The 24,772-nt window shown below is 43.4% G+C and overlaps 1 protein-coding gene across 2 annotated transcripts in view; it reads right to left on the reverse strand.

Annotated features, from left to right (window-relative positions):
* Positions 1-730: 730 nt before the first annotated feature.
* Positions 731-24,772, reverse strand: part of GPLD1 (glycosylphosphatidylinositol specific phospholipase D1) — an 85,536-nt gene continuing 61,494 nt past the window's right edge. For both annotated transcript variants that reach the window (XM_088475961.1, XM_088475959.1), the window contains exons 18-25: positions 19,927-20,068; positions 19,568-19,658; positions 17,034-17,127; positions 14,555-14,731; positions 11,920-12,080; positions 8,166-8,192; positions 8,042-8,092; positions 731-811 (exon numbers count right to left, since the gene is read on the reverse strand). In XM_088475961.1, coding sequence (XP_088332087.1) covers positions 731-811; positions 8,042-8,092; positions 8,166-8,192; positions 11,920-12,080; positions 14,555-14,731; positions 17,034-17,127; positions 19,568-19,658; positions 19,927-20,068 — 824 coding nt within the window. The remainder of the gene's footprint in view (positions 812-8,041; positions 8,093-8,165; positions 8,193-11,919; positions 12,081-14,554; positions 14,732-17,033; positions 17,128-19,567; positions 19,659-19,926; positions 20,069-24,772) is intronic.

The raw sequence follows: 24,772 nt of genomic DNA on the forward strand, positions 1-24,772 counted from the left end.
TTCTGAGCTTCAAACATCTCCCCCAATATAACATAACAATGACCCTCATCTTCCCATGAGCGTTCCAGTCAGCTTCTACGGATTCCCTTAATTGGGTGATTCCATAACGCTACTTGTCTTGTAACACACCAAGTTTAAAACATTGTACTAAATGGAGACTTTTTTTTTCTTGCTCCACTTTAGGTCATCCATTAATGGTTTAAAAATAAACTTAATAAAACATGTATGGTACAATAATTTTATTTTTTCGTTGTATATGAAAACTTCACTCCAATAAACAATAAGTAGCGGGGCTTTGATTCAATAGAGCAAAAACAAATCGGACAGTTTATTTTGAAAAGTCTTCAGCTTATAAATGAACATTTATTTGAAGTGAAAAAAAATGTTTTTGTACATTTTAAAATGTGGCGCAACCAATTAGTTTGACGTTAGCGTGCATTGCTAACGGCACAATGCATCAATAAAAGGTGTCTAAAGCTTATGTCCAAGTTCATGCATTTAAACCATTTTCACCAGTACATGTGTGTGAATGAGCTCTTAGTCACAATGGTTGAATGAAATTACAGAGGCAGGTACGTGCAAACCGGTGTCCTGCAAATAAACTGCACCATCACCATTATGTCATGATTGACTTGCACTGGAGGTAGTAGATGGAACCAGATTTTTCTGTATATTCTGTGGTAGTTCTGTAGTTATAGATTTTTGTATATATCTGATACTTTTTGGATACTCAGTCTAGATTGTAAATATATAAGCTTCCAGCCAGTCTTGCTTTCATGGAACTTCTTACAGCTGCTACAACAACCTGTTTCTGTAATAATTAAAAATATAAATACATCTTGTATAGAATGACTATAAATATTTATATTACTTCATCAAATTAATAATCAGTCTGTATCTAAAGAGAGCATTAATAGCGGAGCTGCTAAGTGTAGGCAATGCATGATATAAACAAGGTCTGTTTTATTAAAATTGAACCACCAACAAATTCCATTGCACATAAAGCTTCATACAGCAGAAAAATAGGATTGTTGTGCTCACTGTAAAATCTTTCCCTGAATCCACTTGGGGGACACTTCTATACCTTGGGGTATAAAGGTGCCAGTGTATGACCTGGGCACAACTACAGTACAGACTTGTTGGTCTCTGACTTCTCCCCCTCTAGGCTCCACCCCTGGAAAGACTTCAGTTTATTACTAACAGCCTGTGACTAAACAAACCATTAAATAACCAGACCAAAAATATAGTAAAGAAACTGGGAAGGGATTGCAGTGTCCCCCAAATGGATTCAGAGAAACAAATTTTAAGGTGAGTACTAAAATCCTATTTTCGCTTTCATCCATATTGGGGGACACTGCTGTACCTTGAGGATGTTTCAAAGCTGCTTCTAGGGTAGTGTTAAGATTTCACTATGTGCATAAACCAAATACAGATTTCTGAAGTCTGTGCATAAAAGGTTTATTTCACAACAACATGTTATAGCAAGATAATGCGGAGCCCTTGCAGGCTGGAGAGTATAGAAAAACGCAACTCAGGATATAGTTCATAGCAGGCAAACCGAATACACTAAACTTGCATACAAACTTGGGTCAGACGCATGCAGTTTGTGAACATAGTCCAAGTTCCTAGCACAGGTTGCACAGACAGAAGGCTATAGTGCAATGCTGAGCAGTACTATGGATGAAATGGTGTTATGATTTCAAATGGCACAAGTAAATTCAGTGGTGTCACAAGGAGGGTGTGGTCGCACCAAGGTGCAGACTCTCCCTCAGTGACCAGAGCTGCGTGCTGCACTGTAGTATTAAATGCAGCACTCCCCTCCTGACACACTGAGGGAGCCAGCACACTGCACACAACACAGTCCGCACCTCCTGCAACCACGCCACCCCCAAAAGCCCCCACCCCCGGTAAGAGACACGGGACTGAGGTGTTTGGGCTGTGAGGCCATGCCCCCTACCTGTGTGCCTACGCCCCCTGCTTGTGAGTTCAGGACCCTTTCTGGTGGCGCACGGTTTTGCAGCGCACACACAGCGTTCCTCCCTGCACCAGGTGACACCGCAGGGAGGGACGCCACTGAGTATATACCATAGTAGTGAATTGATGACATGTATCAGGTTTTCTGAATGCACAGGTGAATGCCTTATAGAGAACAGTTCTGTCATATTGCACAAATATTTGCCACAGTAGAGAATTGCTAACAGATAATGGATTTCCTGAACAGCACAAGTAATCTGCACAGCAACATATAATTGAGTAGATCTGCAGCGCACGCCAGATTAATTGAGCTGTTATGAAATGTTGCTCAGTTCTATTCAATACAAATATTTTGCACTGAAGCAAGACACTAAGCAGATCTTTTGGAAGAATCCAGGTTCACTTCTTAGAGAAATATTAGGTAACAGGCTTTCCAAATGACATGACCAGAAACATCTATGACCAGCACCTGTGTCATTGGGTTGTTTATAACAGTTGAAACAGTAATTAGATTAACCTCTCACAGGTAATATCCACAATAGTCCAGGGAGTGCAGTCCCTACAGGTGAACTGTACTACACAATCAGAATACACAGAGTCCTAAAAAGTGTATGCCCAACAATTTTGACCATAATCGGTGTCCTGCGATACATAACGTTAAACCTGTAAATAAATTTTACCGCAGTTTAATTTTACTGAGGCGTCATGCCGCACCAGCCAGAAAGCACTGATTGTCCTGGTCCTGTACAGGACGCTTTCAGAAACCTAGCCTTGACGATATGTGATACATCACAAAAACAACTATTTCAAAGCAGGCCAACATCACTTATGGTTGTTGTAGAATACCAAAATAGTCGGTCTTGAGCAAGGATGTCTTTCTGTCCACAGAATTTCAAGGCTTTCAGTACGTCCAAGAGATTAATGATAGAGGACAACCTTAGTCTTGGTGTGGCAAAAAAAGACAGAATTACAGGCTCCTGATTGAGATGAAATATAAGCTTGGATTGACAAGGAGGGCTTGGTGTGAAGAACAGCTCTGTCGTTGTGGAATATGAGATAAATAGGTTACAAGACAAAGCTGTCAGCTCTGACACCCTCCTTGCTGATGAGATGGCTAGGAAAGGTAACTTCCCAAGTGAGCAATGTCAGCTTAGCTGACTGAAGAGGCTTGAGTGGAGACTTACTACAAAGCAGCAAGTAACATATTAAGGGCCTGATTCACTACGGAACGCTATTGCAGCTGTGATTACGCACGTTCTTCTGCGAAAATATGCTAATGAATGCAATTGCAAAGCCGTCGCACAGCAAGCATAGAGACTCCCACTACCGCTATCTCACGTCCATAATACCTTGCTGTCCTGCGTATACATTGAGTAACATTGGCCCCTCACGCACCTTTACAGCATAGTCTGACCTTACTCAGAAATTGCTAACCTCGTCGCTACTCAAGCTGCGTATGCCGTTGCAGTGGCTAATTTATGCACGCCCATGCAACGGCATTCAGACAGGCACGCCTGCGTTTCACCAACCACTCCTCTGTCACCACCCCAAATGCTCTCAGCCTGTCACTCATTGGCTTTGTATCTGCATGAGTGATCACAGTGCTATCGCAATGCTAACTCATGCACGCATACTGCGGTGCATGCGCAGTACGCACCATTGGCCAATTTGCGTACGCTGTTGCAATTCGTGATGAATCGGGCCCTAAGTTCCTTCTTGACCATAGATGGTACAATAAGGTTCAGTAGGGTGGTTGGATGTCTAAAACACACTGAATGAAGGTAGGAATTTCTGGAATATCCACCAGCTTGTGCTGGAAAAAAAACAATAGATGAAACGGAAAACCTGAGTGTTGAGAGAAGCAAGATGCAATCCCACATCCACACAGGACTGTAAGAAAGTGAGACGCTGTGTGAACCATAAAGAAGAATTGGTAACTCCATTCTTTGTACATCATACAAGATACACTTTCCACACACAGCGGTAATCAAAAAGATGTTGGTATGCAAGCCTAGATAAAAGTCTGAATTGTCTTTAACAATCCTTTTTCATACAAGATAATGGCCTCAACAGCCATACTGTCAAATCTAGACAGGTCTAGTCCTAATGGAATATGAAGGGGGGGGGGGGCTTGACTTAACAGGTCATTTGAGTGGCAGACACCACCACCACTAGGGTGACATTCCAAGGAACCACCATGGTATCATCTAACGATACCTCGAGGTTTTGAGTTCTTCCACAATAGAATGGCAATTTGTAGTTTAACCGAGAGACCACCTTCCATTATTTGCTTAAAACTTCTGGGTAAAAACACAGCATTCCAGGGTAGATGGTCTGTCGACTATCCAAATGTCCACTCTCGGAAATAAGACCGCTAAAACGGCTGGGACATCATGCTATGCCCAATGCATGATCTTGGATGTCCCTCACATCAGCGACACTGATTGCATACCCCTAGTTATAGCCCTGTCCTACACTAATCCTCCCTCTACTGATATCATGCAGTGGGGGCTTTCTGCAAGGTAGACCCCACCTGCCTTTGGTTTTCCTCCATTCTTACCTCTGAAGATGGGATCTTCCCAGTCGTGTTAAGCATTTACTGCCTGTTAGCCCTGTCCTCAACGACATTGGAGTGTGACATAGACCCCCATTTATCAATGATCGCTTTTGCATCGCGATCAAGGCATGCCAGTAACGCCCATGATTGCATTGCAAAATGCGATCATACCGGCCGGATGTATCATCCGGGACATGCAGGGACACGGCTGCACATGCATAGCCGCCATAGCCAGGGAGGGTTCCAGCGGATACCTCCGCCGGCTAATTATGCGCGGTGTAGCCCATAGGCTACAGCTGCTAACGTCATCTTCGGATGGCGTTTGCCAATATCTGGAATGCATCGCATTCCGGATATTGATATATTTGGCAGCATCGCATCCCCCATAGAAACCTATGGGGGATGCGCCTGTCAGCAGCAATAGAGGGATCACAGCAGCTTTCGGAGATGCCTTCGGTCCCTCCTTAATACATACGGGGGATACTTAATATTTGAGGTAAACCCCCGAAAACTAGTGTTTTCAGGGATTATACCTCAAATACACTTTGATAAATGGGCCTTCTAGTGTGTCTTGTACTGATCTCACCATCCCTAGGTGGGAACAGCAGCACTCCTGTTTGTTTTAGTGGCGGTTATCTTTTCAATATGGGCTCTCCACACCACAAAGGGAAATGTCCGCCGCGCCAAGCGGACCACTTACAAGCCTCATCCTGCCATGTTTGGGACAGTTGAGAATAAACTCAGTTTCTGTCACAGCTCCCAGAGTGCGGTCCGCATGCCTAGGTGCTTTTACACACCAAAGGTCCCAAGTCCCAGTTAACTTCATGAGCCGGGTGACCTAAACTGCCGGGAGGCCATAGATGGAGATCCAGGAGCAGCAGAACAGCAACCATCATTGCCGGGGCCTGAGTGGTCATGGCAGGTGATTAGCTGAACACCTTTAAATGCTAATGTAGTGAATAAAATTGAAAAAAATCCTGCACAGAAGCAAAACTTTGCCCTACTACGTGGGCACAAAATTAAAAACTGAAGTATTTTCAGAGAAGGGGCATCGACCAACAAGTCTGTAGTGTAGTTGTACCCTGTTCCAGCACTAGTGCCCTCTATACCCCAAGGTACAGCAGTGTCCCCCAATATGGAAGAAAATAAAAATACACAGTGACAGTGTGCGGCTGTTCAAACCTATAGGTTAAAAGGAAATACTGAAATTTACATCAAACTAATGTAACTGAAAACAAAGATAACTGTGACAGTAAGTATTTTAAACTTTCAAAATTAAACAAATTTACTTTTAAACAAGAGTTGCATACACATCTATAAACTGAATTGGGCTGCATGGTTGGCATAGTGATTAGCATTACTGGGGCTGGGGTTAAATGTTCATGGCTTGTACTCAAGGGCAACCGCCCTGTCCAAGAGTTTGCACTGTCTATATAAACTACTGTATGGTGAAAAGTTTAAAAAAGTCCATGGTTAGTGGACAAAACGCGTCGCTATTCCTTCCTGCTACTGAGTGGTATAGTCATCTGTATTGGGAACCTGTAGAGTCCGGTCCATCAGCAACTGATATAAATTGCTTAGACTGCTGACATTCCATCCTAGAACTGAGATTAACCCTTATTGCATGTTGTCTCTGGTGGACAATTATAGAGCTGGGGTCCGCTGATTACTACAGAAGCTTCCAGTATCGGTCCATCTGCCAAGGCACTGCCACTGTGAAGCTGTGTGGGACACAATTACTTAAACCAGCAGCAGCTGTTTTGCCCCCAGACCATTGACACAGAGGGCACCAGCAGAAGATTTGGTCCTGGGTGCTAGTCACAATACTCCACAGTTTCTCAAGCTCGGTCCTCAGGACCCCAAACAGTGCATGTTTTCCATGTCTCCTGACAGAATCGCAAGTGATATAATTAGATCTTTTAAAATGTATCAGTGAGTAATGAACACACCTGTGCACCTGCTGGGTGATCTGGAAAAAGTAATTGTAACTGTGGGGTCCTGAGGACCGAGTTTGAGAACCACTGCAATACTCCATAGAATACCTCCATGGCACCACCTGTTATTCCTTCAGGGGACTACCCGATGTTGTGAGTTTTGTTCAGATATAGCAGACCATCGCGCTCTGCATTACTGTACCGTATATGTATACTAGAGCTGTCTTAACAGCATTGTAGCCCCTGGGCAAGGAAATGCACTGGGCCCCCTACCCACACATTCACAGGAATACAAATGTAAACGGTCAATAAAATTAATCCTTTCTATTTATTGGTACTGTCAATAAAATAAAAGTTTAAACATAAAAAACACAATGTAAGCAAGGATTACGGACTAACCTGGGTACTGAGAGTGTTTCACTTTTAGGATACGTTTGGTTACATATACTTGCTGCTCACAACATTGAGAGTGGTTTTGTAAAAAGTGTATCTTTTTTAAATATGTATCTGATTTTACTTACCAGATACTATCTGATTTTAGGGTGTTATGATCCTATATGATTGAATTTAATTTGCTATTTCAACAATTACTATTACTAATCTTTTACTGTGCATTATAATAATTTACAATTTATTTATTCACATTGGTTCTTGTTGATTTCCATTCTGGTTGAGCCAGCACATTTTCCTTTCTTGTCACTTTTTACATGATGTTGGCATTACCTTACTTTGTTTACTGCTGCAGTAAGCCCAACCTGCTTTATTCACCAGCGTGATATCTGGTACTTAAGCTGCATATACACACAACGATTTAGTAAGTAAACGATTTTCAGTCATTTTTTCAAAGGAAAAATGAACGAAAATCGTTTACTAAAATCATTCATTTACTAAATGTAATGAACGATTTTTTTGAACTACAAACGATTTTAGCATATTCCCTTACTGAAAATTGTTGAGTTGGTCAGTCTGACTAAACTACAAATGTGAACGCGCATGAACGATAACCGTTCATCGTTTTAACTCAGAAAGTGAATGATTTTTTTCAACGATTGAACGATAAATGATATCGTTATTGATAATTGTTCAAAAAATCATTGTGTGTGTATGCACCTTTAGTGTTTAACAGTTATATTGTTATTCACAGTGTCATCCAAGAAACAATTGTAATACTTAGAGAGGGATGCAATTAGTCGTGAGGATTACCCCGCAGCTAATTACCCGGGCCAGAAGATTGAAATAGCGGGGTTAACCCCCCCTCCCCTTCCCCCGTGCGCACGTTAATCCCCAGAGGTGGGCTTTTCCTCGCAGCTTCATGAGCCGCAAAGCAAAGTCCAGGAGCAAAGGTACCCGCTGGTGGTGAGCAAGTGGGGAAAACCCATTGGTTCTGCACAGGGAAGATGCTATTTAATTGAATAGCATTTCTCTACACCATGCGGGTAATTAGCTGTGGGGTAAACCTTGCGGCTAATTGGATTCACCCTTAGTAAATAATTTTGCCTGAAAGTACAGAAAAAACACACCATTAAGTAAGCAAGATGAAATGGCAGAACAACAAAGTACATGTAGGTTTACCCACCCTTTGCTTTGACTTGACTGTGATCACAGCACTTCCAAACCTTGCTTTTTCCTGAAATGTTGAGTTAAGTTACTATACAAACTAAAGAAGAGAATTTAATTGTACTCGATTGATTTAAACTTACTTCAGGAGAAATCAGAATGTACTGTGCCTGGAGGGAAAATAAAATAAAAACAGTTATGGCAAATTTCATGTACAAATGAAAATGTAGGCAGTGGTATTTGCACACTAGTCACTAGTTGATTTTTTAACACTAATGGTGCATACACGCGGTCAGATTTTTCTTCAGATCTGAACGATAACAATTTATAAAATCGTTCATATCTGAAGGAAAATCTGACATTTCTGAACGATGAACGATGCACGTTCCCGATGGTCAGATAACGATATCTGACATCTGATGTGTTTGCAGTCAGATTTGGACGATTCCATTCATTCTAATGCAGTCAAAAATCGTTCATAGTTCAAATCGTTGGTCAAATTGTTCAGATTGTTCTATCGTTCATCTGACAAATCTGACCGTGTGTATGCTCCATAAAAGTATTGAACTTTTGTAATGCCGCATAGTACTGTACACAGAATGGTTAGGAAGAGCTTCCCTTTATAATCAAGCTTACAATCTAGTTTTCGGGAAACGCTGAATATAAAGTAAACATTCCAGGCGGAACTGAAGCTGAGTATCAAAGGCATCATCTGTGGGCCCGCTGGCTTCATACGGCATCCCCGAGACCTGGGGTTGCTCATCTCTAAATGTGCAGTTCCTCTCTGTTCTACATCATGGGTGCCACCATCTTGGACAATATCACATGATCTGCCCTAAAAACAAGTTTCCAGCAACTTCTGTAACATTATTCAGCCAGCCTGCTTCAGTATTTGCTTCACAGCATTCTGTACTTGTTCCAGTCACCTGCTCAGTATTGATTCTCAGCAAACTGCCTCAATGTGTTCTAGTACATCTGCTTTAATAATCTGTCTTGCTGTGTTCCAGCACATCTGCTTCAGTATTTCCATCAAAGCATTCAGCCTCAAGGCAATCCAGCAAACATGCTCCAGTATTGCTTCACAGCCTATATCAATGCAGCCTGCTTCAGTTGTGCTTCTGGCACCGAGTTCCAGTGTATGTTTGCAGCCTGCTTCAGTTGTGTTCCAGTTCAAGTGTTTTTTGCAGCCTGCTGCAGTTGTGCTCACAGCACCAAGTTCTAGTATATTACAGTCTGCTCCATGATATCCTACTTTCTGCTGTGGCCACAGGCAATCCTGCAAGCCTAAACCTGTTCTCAATAGCTATTCTCCTAACTATTCTGCAACACCAGTCTCCTACTCAGGGCCTGTGCAAGGTTTCTTGGCACCCTAGGCATTTCTTCAGCCTTGCGCCTCCCCCCCTCCCTGCATAGCTACACAAGCCCTTATACAGTGCCCCCAGCCGTGGTCCCCTCTATGCAGTGACCACAGTAGTGCCCCCAGTAGTAGTACCCCCTATGCAGTGCCCCTCATATAGTGCCACAGGTACTGGTCCCCCACCTATGCAATGCCCCCACCAGTAATCCCCACCTATACAGTGCCTCCCATAGTGGTCCCATCAGTGCAGTGCCCCCAGTAGTAGTCACCCCCAGCAGTGCCCCCAGTAGTAGTCCCCCCAGCAGTAGTTCCCCCAGCAGTAAATCCCTAATCTGAATATTATCTAATCTGATATTATCTAATATTTCTAATGTGAATATTATCAAACACAACCACGAATAGTAGTATTCAGGTTCTTGGCTGAATAAACACTCACCAATATACCATCACAGCTGGTTCCTATTTGAGACAAAAATCTGGTTTTCAATAATTGTGTATATGTTTTATTTATGCTAGATATTTTTTATTTTAATATTCCTTTTAAATAACTATTTATTATTATTATAGGTTTTATGTCACTATTAATGTGATTGTTTATTACCAAAGTTTTTTTGATTATTAAAATTGTGGAATTATATATGTTCAGCACTCCTCCTATTTTTCCATTACAAAATCTTATTCAACATATAAAATAAACTTTTTCACAGATATACAGTACTGTGCAAAAGTTTTAGGCAGGTGTGGAAACAATGCTGCAAAGTAAGAATGCTTTAACAAATAGAATTGTTAATAGTTTCTTTTTATCAATTAACAAAATGCAAAGAGAATGAACAGAAGAGAAATCTAAATCAAATCAATATTTGGTGTGACCACCCTTTGCCTTCAAAACCGCATCAATTCTTCTAGGTACACTTGCACAAAGTCAGGTATATTATAGGATTATAGTCAGGTGTATGATTAACAAATCATACCAAACGGGTGATAATGATCATCATTTTCATATGTAGGTTGAAACACAGTAATGAACTGAAACAGAAACAGCTGTGTAGGAGGCTTAAAACTGGGTGAGGAACAGCCAAACTCTGCTACAAAGGTGAGGTTGTGGGAGACAGTTTCATTTCACAGGTCATACACCATGGCAAGACTGAGCACAGCAACAACACACAAGGTAGTTATACTGCATCAGCAAAGTCTCTCCCAGGCTAAGATTTCAAAGCAGACTGGGGTTTCAAGATGTGCTGTTAAAGCTCTTTTGAAGAAGAACAAAAAAACGGGCAACATTGAGGAACGTAGACACAGTGGTCGGCCAAGGAAACTTAGTGCATCAGATGAAAGACACGTCATTCTTACTTCCCTTCGAAATCGAAAGATATCCAGCAGTGCAATCAGCTCAGAACTGGCAGAAACCAGTGGGACCCAAGGACACCCATCAACTGTTCGGAGAAGTCTGACCAGAAGAATTGCGGCCAAAAAGCCATACCTTCAATGTGGAAACAAGGCCAAGCGACTCAACTATGCACGAAAGCATAGGAACTGGGGTGCAGAAAAGTGGCAGCAGGTGCTCTAGACCAGTGGTTCTCAAACTCTGTCCTCAGGACCCACACAGGTCACGTTTTCCAGGTTACCCAGTAGGTGCACAGGTGTATTCATTACTCACTGATACATCTAGAAAAATCCACAGGTGGAGCTAATTATTTCACTTGTGAGTCTGTGAGGAGACCTGGAAAACATGCACTGTTTGGGGTCCTGAGGACCGAGTTTGAGAACCTATGCTCTAGACTGATGATTCAAAATTTTTAATATTTGGCTGTAACAGAAGGCGATTTTTTCACCGAAGGGCTGGAGAGCGGTACAATAATGAGTGTCTGCAGGCAACAGTGAAGCATGGTAGAAGTTCCTTGCAAGTTTGGGGCTGCATTTCAGCAAATGGAGTTGGGGATTTGTTCAGGTTTGATGGTGTCCTCAATGCTGAGAAATACAGGCAGGTACTTATCCATGATGCAATACATTCAGGGATGCGTCTAATTGGCTCCAAATATATTCTGCAGCAGGACAATGACCCCAAATATAGAGCCAATGTCATTAAGAACTATCTTCAGTGTAAAGAAGAACAAGGAGTCCTGGAAGTGATGATATGGCCCCACACAGAGCCCTGATCTCAACATCATCGAGTCTGTCTGGGATTACATGAAGAGACAGAAGGATTTGAGCAAGCCTACATCCACAGAAGATCTGTGGTTAGTTCTCCAAGATGTTTGGAACAACCTCCCTGTCGAGTTCCTTCAAAAACTGTGTGCAAGTGTACCTAGAAGAATTGATGCTGTTTTAAAGGCAAAGGGTGGTAACACCAAAAAGTGATTTGATTTAAAATTCTCTTCTTCTCATTCACTTTGCATTTTGATATTGATAAAAAAAACTATGAAATCTTCTATTTTTGAAAGCATTCTTTGCAGCATTTTTTTCACACCTGCCTAAAACTTTTGCACAGTACTGTATGTAAAGAAAAGACTTGGTGCAAAAATATTGCATAATTCTCTTACCCAGTCACCAGGACATGGCGAAAACCACGACTTGCATTTTCCTGTTAGCAAGCCTGTAGAAGTGGTATTTCCATTGTAGACATAGACACGACCAGTCTGAGAACCAAACAGCACTGATGTAATGTCATCCATTCTCATAGGTGAGGTCACAATGATTTCATCTGTAAACCATTTTTGAGAGATATTTTGCATTATATATTGATATTATATTTGTTAAGAAATAACTTGGGCCATGCACAAATTTCCTTTACTGGTGTTTCTAAAAATCCCTCTTTTTAAAGAAATATGAAACTAAACATATATCATTGTAACTTGGCTCTATCATTAGTTAACTAAAACTATGGTATATTTTGGGTGTCCTGTTCCTGTTGCTCCCTTCTGGGTTTTAATATTATTGGAATTGTGCAGTCATTTTTATATTAGATAGGCTTATCTTTGGTTTTGTTTCTATTTGTATCTCATTTTTTTTATCATTATTATTCTGTATCCTTGTCCTTTCCAAGTTCTCCTCCATGGGAGTTTTCAAAAGGAAACCTGTTTCCCAGATTTAAAGTGTAACAAGGATTAGTTAAAGAAAAAAATGTACTTTAGGGCCTGAAACAGAGGTGGACACAGACACACCCACAGTTACATCTATTGGCATTTGCTCGTCTACACCTTTATGCAAATGCTCATATAAAGTAATTCCCTTGTGTACATATGTGCATCTAAAAGTGCAAGGAATGAGACCCCCACTGTCAGACTCTGTGCATGCAGTAATACTGATTGGTGCATCCTAGATGCCAGCAGGGGTGTAGCGAGAGTGGTTCCGGTGGAGCATGAGCTCCGGGCACCATCCAGGGTGCCAGAATTAATGAGACGCTGCACAATATGGCGACCTCCTGTTAGTTCTATCTCAGTTTGTTTGCTCTATATCCTACATAAGTTACGGATCTGAGATCCGTTTCTACATTTCATGCTCCTTCAAGCTGCTATGATTGCCTCCCCTCCGGCCCTCCCTCCTCTGTGATCATCTTCGGTCACATCCCCTTTCCTGTCAGATTGATTACATTCACTTTTCTCCTCTTTGACTCCTTCCCCTCTCTACTCTGTGACCGGCTCTTTGCCCCTCCCAACTACTTTCTTATTGGCTTCTGCCTCCACCCCTCTCTGGCTCTTTACCCCTCCCCTCTCTTTTCTTATTGGTTTCTGTTGCCTCCCCTCTCCGATCGGATCTTTGCCCCTCCCGTCTCCTTTCTTATTGGCTTCTGTTACCACCCCTCTCTGATCGGCTCTTTGCCCCTCCCCTCTCCTTTTTTATTGGCTTCTGCCACCACCCCTGTCTGATTGGTTCTTTGCCCCTCTCCTCTCCTTTCTTATTGGCTTCTAACACCATCCCTTCCTGTTCTGCCTTTTCATCTCCTCTCTCCTCTTTGATCCCCTCCCTCCTCATCTCCTCATTCATTCATTGTGCTTCAATGGACACATAAGTGACACATCTGAGGTAAAGTCCTAAACTATAAGAAAACTTCAATTATAAGGAATGAGATTTAAAAAAAATCACTGCTTTGCTATTGAAAAGTAATGGTGTGTTCTGAGGCATTACCACAAAGTGTTATTTGAAAGTTCTTTTAAAAAATATTAGGAGTCCTGAAATAATGAAATGGCGGTAGACAGAACATGACATGGTTAGAAGTGCTCATATTAAATATAGGTGCAATGTATATATGCGAAGTGGGAGCTTAGCAGAGAAGGGAGCTTCCCATAGGTGTTCACACTCCAGTGAAAGCTGTTTGGGGCAGTAATTGCAGTAATAAGCTGTGCACCCTGTGGAATTTCACTCTTGCACATTTATTCTGTCAATTTAAGTTAAATGATCAGAATATATAACACAATCTCCTCTATTGACTAATAATTATTCAAAAGAGATACAAGTCAGATCCTATGTGCTATACATAAATAATGCAGTGCCAAAGGAGCTAACCCTAATGTCAGATAGTGCATCACCGAAGCATTCCGTTCCCCCAATGGGACCTCTACGCCCTGCGCGATACTGCCACTGTTTGTTGTTTTTCTCTTCACTTCAATATTCCCCCTGCAGTCTGGCCATACCCCACTGGCACAGTTCAGTACAGTGCCAGTGGGGGGGCGCTATGGTTCTACACTACTTCTCTGGATGCCAACATCCGATGCACCATCGAAACCTGCACCAGCCCTATTGCAGTTTCTCTGTCCAAGTATGGCCTCCTATGTGAGCAGTCGAGCATCTGTGTACACAACAACTTTCACTGACACGCTTATGATCTCCATGTGTGCGCTAAGACACTTCGCTGTCACTGCCCACTACATTTTCAATACATTTCTCCATACGTATGCCTGAAATCACAACTGTGACTCTGCACAGCCACAAACGGGATGCACAGTAGTAAAACATCGCTCCCCTACATGTGACATCGACAGTGCCTCCATCTCTGAATCATGCACTTAGGCACCTGAACAACCTACCATGTATAATCATTTTGTTCAAATTACCTTCTGTTTTTGTTTGAACATGTTTTGTGGCTCATTATAAGCATTGAACAAGCTGTTTGGATGGCAAGAAGTAAATCATAATAAAGCAAGTTGTGTAATTAAAGCAAAACATTTGTTATCATACCAAGACCATCGCCGTCCAGGTCACTAAGATGTAGATTTGTACCAAAGCGAGAAAACTCTCTGTCTCCCTTTAAGGTGGAGAGTGGTAACGGATCAGTCTTCCCTTTCAGTTTAAACACTGTGACTGTTCCGGCATGGTCCAGAGTCCTCGATAGAAACACAATCCTGGACACTGTGTCTGGAACAGGACAATATAGATAGAACTAAGATTTAGTTCACGTTATAGTATGTCTACATAATCTACAGCTATATTTAGAGTAGGAAATATGTTCCATAACTTTTATTTACCATTTACTATACAGACTACATACATATTAATGTAAATATTTTAAATAAAGATCCCTTTCACGGTTGTAAAATTTGGCATCTCCTTATAGGTGGGTGGATCACAGCTTTCCTTGCTGAGTGCAGGCTTGGTACATTATTGCTATACATTGCACAATCATATGAAATAACAAGATTATGTTTTGTGGCACTACAAAGCATTTCTGTTCCTGTAATAGAATTGATTTATAATTCTTCTAAGGACACCTTTGGCACTTTCCAGGTAAGCACATTTTCTGACGTACAGTATATGAACCATACATCTGAACAGGAGCCGCCACTTCTTCTCCCTCCACGACTCTCCTGTGTTTGGTGGTGGAGTCCAGGTTACATGTCTGCAGTGCCCCTGAGCTCTCAGCTCCGAGGCTCTGCAGTGCAGACACAACAGGGAGGGATCTGAGTAGATCCCTCTGCTGTGGCTGCCTTGTAAATCTTCACAGGCTGCCGTTTGAACAGCAGCCTGTGAAGGTTATCGGGGGCTGAACGCGTTCAGTAACATCATCAAGTTCAGAATAAATGCTTTTTCTGAACTTGATGAATAACCCTGACACTTATTTTTTACAAAAGTATGTGAAAATTTAAATTTTCACATGCTTTATTGAAAAATAATTGATGATGAATAAGTCCCTCTGTCTTAAACACGTATAAAGTCGCAGATGAACTTGGCATGAGAAAAATCCATGGCCACTACATCATAGCACTACGTATACAGACTCAGATACAGACAGATGTACTATACAAATGCCACACATGATATTGATCAGTGTAATCTAGCAATGTAGTTTTGTCACTTCTAGTTGTTTCATTTATGGAATAACACGCATATTTTGTGTGCGAGAAAGAGGCTTGGCACGGATGAATCGCCCAGAGGGCCTGATTCAGACCTGGTCGCAAGCGCTGTGCGCTCGCAACCGGGTCGATGGTGGGCCAGTGCGCATGCGCATGACGGAGCAGGCTCCGTTGTACGCATGCGCGAGACCCGGATAGCGACGGGCACTCTGTCGCTCCGGGTCTCGCAACAAAGGGGGCGAGCTGTTGATGTTGAGTGACAGCTCGCCCCCTTTGGTGGGTGGGCTGGGGGAGTGGCTGCCCAAACGGAGGCGTTCCCATGGGGGCGGCCCCACTGACATCATGAGTGATGTCAGTGGGAGAGATTTCGGCTCTGTTAGAGCCGAAATTTCTCGGGCTTGCGGCAATGAGACCCTACCACAAGGGTCTCGTCACAAGCCCGATGGTCGCGATGATCTTGACCATCGCGACCATCTTCCTGGCCGCTTGCTATAGCTGTGGGTGGCCTTTCTAAAAAAAAAAATAGCCCGGCCCTGATTCAAAGCGAGCGCTCTGTCAGAGCGTCCGGCTATGAATCAGGGCCAGAAGCCACGGTGTTGAGGACACATCTGTGCTTGTTTTAGAACTTCTGCCTTAAATTACATTTTAAAGACTCAGAAACACTTGCTGTCATTTGACACACAGGCTGTGACGAAGGGACTGATGCAGAGAAGGGGCTAATGCAGCCATAGTCGTTTTCGCAATAGCACTTGTGGGAATATGCAAATGCTAATCTCAGTCTTCCATTAATCTCCATGGTGCGTTGGAGTATACGAGCGCTGAGACGCTCACTTTCAGACTCTGTGATCTGTGCACTGCGACGGAGTTAGTACACACACCATAGTCAACGCAACATCGGTCGCACCATCGACATTTGGTAGTCTAGGCTCTACTCTAGCTACTCTCCTCTAATCCAACTAAACATAACCTCTGAAGCTGTAGATTTGCGATTGGGTAAGCAGTAGCATTCCATGACACGCCCCTGACACTCCTATAACACGTCTATGAAACTGCCCCTTTTTGCGATCACTTTAGGTCATCTCCCAGTCTCCACTCTTATATGTCCAGAAATTGTGAACCTCTTATCAAGTGTTAGCGATACCGTACGCAATCATAAAGTGTATCGCATACATTGGTTCCTGCATGTGCAGAACGGGTTGTCTTGACTTTTCATGCATGTGTAGTAGCAAAACATTGTTCAACTGCGTAAATATCGTCTCTGCGTCCATCTCTGAATCAGGCCCTAAGTGCAGGTCACAGTTTTAGTTTTACACAAACACTAGTACCAGTCATTTTATTCAAATCTATTACTAAAATGAATGACCTACTCTGTGTGGGTGCACCTATCAGCAGCACTTGTTTTCTCCCTCCATTCACAGATATTGTCCCACTTGCAAATGATGAGCCCATCTTGCTCTGCTCCTGCAACATATTAAACAATTACTTTGTCTATTCATATTGGTAAACATGGTGAATAAAAACATAAATAATTTAAACCTTTTGTCGTTTACAATTGTCTATTCTGCCAGTTTCTGATACACCGCTCCTGACACTATTGTTAGAGAATATTTTAGAGAGAGCATTGGTGCCACCTCCCTCCCCATTTTTTAAACAGGACCATAAGATAGTGCACCTGATAAAGGGCCATGGCCTCATGGGGAAGGGCCAGGGAAGAGATAGGGGAGGCCAGGAGATGCTGGGGATAAAAGAAGAGGAAACTACAAGTGTGAATGATAATGAACAGGAAAATTGACAGGTCCAAGGTCGCACCATCCTAGTTACGGCCCTGACCAGTAATGTCACTGGCTTAATTTGGCTTTGCCTAGTGACAAGACAGGCATTTATGATTGAGAGTTAAAAATGTGGTTTCCTAATTAAACTCCTCTCATTTCTATAACTATAACTCTTCATCCATGACTTAAGACTTAGGAAATTATGTTGAAAACTCTGTTGCTGACATTTGACACACAAGTTGAATTAATCTGGGTACACACTTGGACGACGGATCGGCCGTCCGACCGATCAGCTAACCTATCTGAAGATTGGTAAGTGCACAAACACTTACTAATTGTTGGCCCGACTGTCTTGACTGACTGACACGTCACAACTGGGCGGGCATTTACAAGTACATGTGCCCGCCCAGTTGAGCTGTCAGTCACCGGGCGGACATTGCAGTAAGTGTACGGTCATACACACAGCACAATGCACCAATATACAGGGGTTTCACTCCCTATTGGCCCCAAAGTTTTTCTTACAATTTTTAAGTAATTGACATAATTTTGTGAAATTTGAGCCCCACCTCATGCCTGTGTGTTATGGTCCGATATGAACCGGTACACAGCTGAACAACACATATACAGTATATTGTTCATACATACTTGAAAACCGATTCGATAAAGGTTCAGTACACAACACCACTGTCAGAAGCAGGAATACCTACTGACAAGCGGTGGCGGCTCCAGAGGTGCGGCTGCAGCACAGTCCAAAATTCAAATAGGGGAACCACACCAACTGCCATCCTCATTGCCATCCTCACTGGTAGTTGGTGTGGCTTCCATATTTTAATTTTACAGTGGGCTGCTGACTAGGGTGGAGAACAGCTGGCTGTCACTTAGCACATGTGTGTACAGCTGGCCTGGATGCTAATGGTGATGGCTTTCAACACTTACTATGACTTCCTGATGTTTCTCATGGACCAAGGTATGTCTGTGTTACATTTCACTAAATTACATCAATTACTTAACAAAATGTTGGGGCCAATAGTGAGTGAAACACCCTGTATCTGCAGATATTTGGGCATCGGCCTTGCTGCACTACCGATGCGATATGTCTGTGAACGATGTTCACAGACATATCATCTGTACACACTGGCCAACACACACATGTATATCGGCCAGTGTGTACCCAGCATAAGTGACTTTCCATAGTATTATTTGTAGCCATGGTCACAGTCAGTGAAGTTTGTTTACAAGGTTACAGATGTTGCTAAGGAAGGTCTTATTCACAATTTTGCGCAAATCGCAGTAATATTGTTGCTAGAAATCACAACATTTTAAAAGGGTCAACTTTTTGTTTCACAAAATTGCATGAATGCATTGCACTACACTAAAAATTAGTGGGACAAGTATTTCAAATAGATAACTGTATAAATAGTCTCTTTTCGTTTTAATATCTTAAACGCTCTTTTCCTCTTATTATTACTACCACCAATACTTTCTTATTTAGAGGTCTATTCATTTCAACCAGCCAGATTGGACAGATATCTGATAGATAATTGTATAGTGTATGCCTAGCATAAGCTTTCATTGTTATTCAATTTAAAGTTTACATAAATGTTCCACAAAGTTAATTTTTAAAGCTGTGGCTAATACACTGTCTCATCCATCAGAATTCAATGATGTGTCTTTATTTTTATATCACAAATGATTATGAGTCTTATTTAATATGTATGGAAAAGAGGTGATTACTGAATTAGACATGATTGACAGTAGAATGATTTCATCATAGAATCTGGCTCCAGCAGAGCATTGTTTTTTAACTAGAAATGAGAATGTAATACATTATCATAAGCAACGTTTTTGAAGAACTTACTAAATCAATAGGCAGCATATATTGAGTTTACCAAGGTAGACTAGGTGGTATATTTACTGTCGTGCAGGTTTTTAGAAGTGGAGATGTTGTCCATAGCAACAATTGCCCAATCAGATTATAGCTATTATCTTCTAGAAGGTGCTAGATAAATGTTAAGTAGAATCTGATTGGTTGCTGTGGGCAACATCTCCACTTCTAAAAACCCGCACTTTTTTGTCTACCCCTAGATCTCTTATCACCATCACAAGAGTCTGATATTACAGAAACTTACTGCATGTCCATATATCATGAATGATATGTTTTTACTTGATGAGTAGATTCCATATACTTTTCCTATGCTCTGTGATTCCTCACAGTCATGTCTGCAGGAAAGAAATATTATATTATTATATAATAATGATTCATGTACTACATAATGACCAATGTTTCATAATGTAGGACAAAAAAATGTAGTTGTCTCAGACAACCATTTTTTTTAGTGCTACTTTATGAAACATTGGTCATTATGTATTGTCTGGGAAATTTACAAAAGCGTAATCTATGTGAGTACCCAACAGTCCTGCAATTTACACAAACTGTCCAATCAGCACTCAAAGCTTATATTTTGCAGAAAATACATTGGGGAAGTACCTTTTGCATCTGCTCCAGGTGGGACTCCCAATCACTAGCACTGTTTCAGACTTTTGTTTATAACTATGTAGGGAGTAACCAAACCAGGCATAATCCTGCTCACCAGCCATACTCCATTCTGTCTCTTCTACAAATAACGTGCCTGTAGAAAAATACACCAACCACAATGTCACTTTCAAGCTTAATGATATAGCCTCTCTCTCGTTTGTGTCCACCTACTTGGGGGGAGGGGGGCACCCATGCTCTTTCTCGCACAGGGCACCAAAATGTCTAGTTACGGCTCTGGTAATTATGTTTATATTTTACTTTGTGAACTTGTCTGTATACCGTGTATTTTGAATTTAGTTGTATATTCTACCCCTGTGTATGATGCTATTAAATGCATATAAACAGCAGTGGCTCCTACTCTCTTGCATAAGGGGGTCTGCTGCTGCTGTCTCGGTCAGCCGGGTCCCAACGCCTACGTAATAGATATTGCAGATGCCAGGAACAGCCCAGAGGTAGCGGTGGCGCCACACATACGCATAACACTGGCTTCTAGGGACTATGGGCATAATGTGTAAGGAGGCGTTACTTTGTGGCATAATGTTATAAGGGGACTTACTCTATGGCATAATGTTATAAGGGGCATTACTGTGTGGCATAATGTTATATAGGGCATTACTGTGTGTGGCATAATGTTATAAAGGACATCACTGTGTGTGGCATAATGTTTTAAGGGGCTATGCTGTGTGGCATAATGTATTATAAGGGGCATTGCAGTGTGTGGTATAATGTGTTATAAGGGCACAACTACTGTGTGGCATAACGTTAATGAGCTCTGTGTGGTTTAATGTGAATTAGGGACACTACTTTGTGATGTAATGTGAATAAAGGACACTACTGTGTGGTGTGATGTGATGAAGGGGCACTACTGTGTGGCATAATTTGAATTGGGGGTACTATTGTGTGGTCACACCCCTTCCCAGTGAGACCACACCTGTTTTTGTTCATTGCACGCTCTTCTTGCTTCACTTATGGATGGTGGCACCAATGCTCTTTATGTACACGGGGCACCAATATGTGTAGTTACGGCTCTGCTTTGGTGTGCACAGATGTATCATCCTCTGTTTTCAGCACCCCTGCCCTAAAAAAATTCCTACAGTGAACATTTCTCATATGCACTAAGCCCGGAATGTAATGCACTCCCGGACCTAGTTGCGATGGGTAACGCCATCTTCCTGTCGGCGTTACCCATAGAATCCTATGGGCTTCTTTCCGCAGAGTGCTGTGAGAGGGATCCAATCGGATCCCTCCCAGCACTCCCCACGTCATGCACAGAAGGACGCCAAAGGAGTTTCTGGGTCTTAGACCCAGAAGTCCCTCCATCGCAAAGGGCCGCTCTTACCGACAGAGCGGTCCTTTGCGGGGATCTTCATGCATACCGGCATTACCAATGCCGGCATGCATGCGATGACTGGCGGAATGCATCGCATTGCGAGTGCGATGCATCATGCATCCCGCCTAGAGAATGTTGTACACTTGTATGTTGTTCTAATATTAATTATATTTTTAAGAGCATAGACTAAGAAGTAGGAAGTGTCAGGAATAGTAAGGGAAGGAATCTATGCCAGGAGCCAGATGTTGGTGCAAGGTGGGCCTGTGTGCTTTAAATGCGACGGCCTATTTTTAGTCCCAGTGCGGCCCTGACAGTACCCATGCTGCGATGCATGGAATTTGCATCTAAATCGCAAATGGGGCCTCCCAAAAAGCAGTTTTCTGTTAAACTTGCAGAGCTGGATATATTGCAAAATACATGCAGCTTATAAGGGTAGGCTATGTGCCTGCTCTACTCGAGAAGAGGAAAAGTAGTATATCTGCATGGAATCGGTATGAATTACCGCTGGACCCTTGGCCGGAGGTTCAAATCCTGACAGCGCCTGGCCGACAGAGTAAGAAATCCCTATCGTCCCTAGGTAAGTATTCACTAACCTAATCTACCCCCTAACCCTAACCCTCCTTTAGGGTGCCTAACCCTAACCCTCCCCCCTGTGCCTAACCCTATTCCCCCCTCTAAGTGCCTAAACCTAACCCCCCTTCCCCGCCGCCTAAGCCTAACTCCCCCGGGGGGTGCCTAACCCTAACCTCCCCCTGGGGGTGCCTAACCCTAACCCTCCCTCCCATTAGCCTAACCCTAACCTCCTGGGGGGTGCCTAACCCTAAGTCCCTTCCGGGAGCCCTAAACCTAACCCTCCGCCCCCTGCGGCTGTCTGCTGCGGCGCCCGACATCCGCTTGATCGGGATGCGGGGCGCTGGTCTCCCGACATCGGTCAAATGACAGGCGTCTAGATTTAGACGCCTGTCATTCGTCCCTAGTCGGGATAACAATGTCTGGAAGCCGGCGGTCGGCATTCCGTTCGCCGGCTTCCTGAACGTATACCCTCTGCATAGTTCATGTTGGATGGAGTACCAGCTGTCAGGGGGCATGGCATGTGCATTATGCACAGAAAGAGCTGCGCACTCTGTTACTCTGGTAACAGAGTGGCTGCATGTTGTCACTCATATAGGCAGCATGCAGGCAGTTGTACACAGGAATTAGGGCTGTCCTGCTGGCACACCCATCAATTCTGCATAGACTGTTGCAGACTCTACTGCAAACATTGGGGAGAAAACTATAACCGCTGCCCCGGCACACCTCTGTGGTTGCCAGCACCCAGACCACCACAAGCTGTTCATAGACCATATACAGTAGTACATGTCTGGACTGAGATATTAATAAATAATAAAGTTTATTTGCCATGTAAAAGGCAATTGGATGCAAATACAAAATAAAAGTACAAATTAATTTTAAGTAAGAATGAGCATCCGTTGCCTTCCCATTTGTAAGATTATAATTTGCATTCTTGCTGGGGACAATTGCAAATATCAAAGTTCTAATGCAAGTAAATTGCACTACAATAGCTATTGTATCAGGGGTAGGATTCAGACGCACTCAGGGCCTGATTCAGACCCGCTCGCGAGCGCTGAGTGCTCACAAGCGGGTTGATGTTGGCCCAGTGCGCATGCGCACGACGGACCCGGCTCCGTCGTGCGCATGTGCGAGACCCGGATAGCGACGGGCAAGCCGTCACTATGGGTCTCGTACCTAAGGGGGCGTGCTGTCGATGTTGAGTGACAGCATGCCCGCTTTGGTGGGTGGGCCGGGGGCGTGGCTGCCCAGATGGAGGCGTTTCCATGGGAACGCCTACCGTCTGGGGCCACCCCACTCACATCACAAGTGATGTCAGTGGGAGTGCCTTCGGCTCTGATAGTGCCGAAAGCACTCCAGGGCTTGCGGCAACGAGACCCTACCACAAGGGTCTTGACGCAAGCCCGATGGTCACGATGGTCTTGACCATCGCGACCATCTTCCTGGCCGCTCGCTATAGCTGTGGGTGGTCACCCACAGCAATACGAGCGGCCAGGAGGCCGCTCTAAAAATTAAGAAGGCCGGCCCTGATTCAGAGAGAGCGCTCTGTCAGAGCGTCAGGCTCTGAATTAGGGCCTCGGTCAGTCCATAGCAGTCACCGACTGTCATCATCAAGGCTCGAGCACCCACCGGTGATCCACCTTCTCATAGGCACATTACTGTTTAAGGTCAGCATTGTGCACAAACTGGCCTTTACTGTACTGTACATTGACTGTGCTAATACACCCTCTCCATCCTCTGTTCTGACTTCCTAAGTCATAAGATGCATCTCAGTCACCACTGAGACGTGTAAGAATTTTTGGTGTGTATGCACAGTGGAAAATTGTATTTATGTTCAAGTCTACATGATCCCTTATGTGAACAAATGTGCTGTCATGATCATTACAATAGTTTGAAAAAAATTGTATAGCGAATATTGATTCACATCACACCGTAGATGTATTGCAAACTCCAGAAAGAAAGTAGATAAAGCAGGTACTGTCTCCTGCTTGAATGTGCTCCTCCCAATAGAGAAAACGAGCGCACAGCACATTTGTGCAAGAGTTGCCACCTTTGTTGGCTCTTGATTGAATCAAGAGACTGTGGGCCCGATTCAGCGAGTGTGCAGAATGGGTCCTGATAAGACGCACCCAAGCCCTTGGGTGCCTCAGCCTGATTGACAGGCAGAGCCATTTAAGGGGCAGTGCTGGGGTGGGGGCGGCCGGCCCCTTGTCCGTGTCCGCCCCATTTTCGGGGAGAGGCCAGCCTAGGGACTGCGTGGACGTACACTGTCTGCTAGGCTTGCAAGCCGGCCAGCCTGTACAGCATCGTGACTAGGGATGTGCGCCAGACCATTTTTGCTGGATTTGGATTTGGCTCTGATTCGTCGTCCGGCTTTGAATTCGGATTTGCCAAACGTGCCGTGACTGGCTTTGGATTTGGCTCTGATTCGTCGTCCGGCTTTGGATTTGGATTTGCCAAACGTGCAGTGAATGGCTTTGGATTTGGATTTTTTTTACAAAAATTGACAGACAAAAGCTAAAATCACATAATTTTTTTTTTTGTTCCTAGAGTGTTATACCCCTTTCAGACATACGACACGGGAAATTTCCTGCTCAGACCCAGGAATTTCTCCTCTGCAAATTCCTGGGTATTTGGTAGAGACCCCCCTTTCACACTACAACGTCTACCCGGGAAATTCCCAGGTAGACCCCTTTCAGACAAGAGCAGGGTTTTTTAGATTACATGGCAACTGCTGGACACAAAGATGAGGTGGAGCTGATGTGAGTGGTGCCAGGCCCTGATCACACACAACAATGTGCCCCCTGTGACTGGCATGCTGTGTATGTGGGGGTGCACATAATTTGAATCACTGCCCAACATGTCCCCAAACTACCTCCCATGGGTCCCTGGCAGCTC

Source organism: Taudactylus pleione, unplaced genomic scaffold, assembly GCF_031769625.1.
Source record: "Taudactylus pleione unplaced genomic scaffold, aTauple2 ptg000179l, whole genome shotgun sequence".
Lineage (NCBI taxonomy): Eukaryota > Metazoa > Chordata > Amphibia > Anura > Myobatrachidae > Taudactylus > Taudactylus pleione.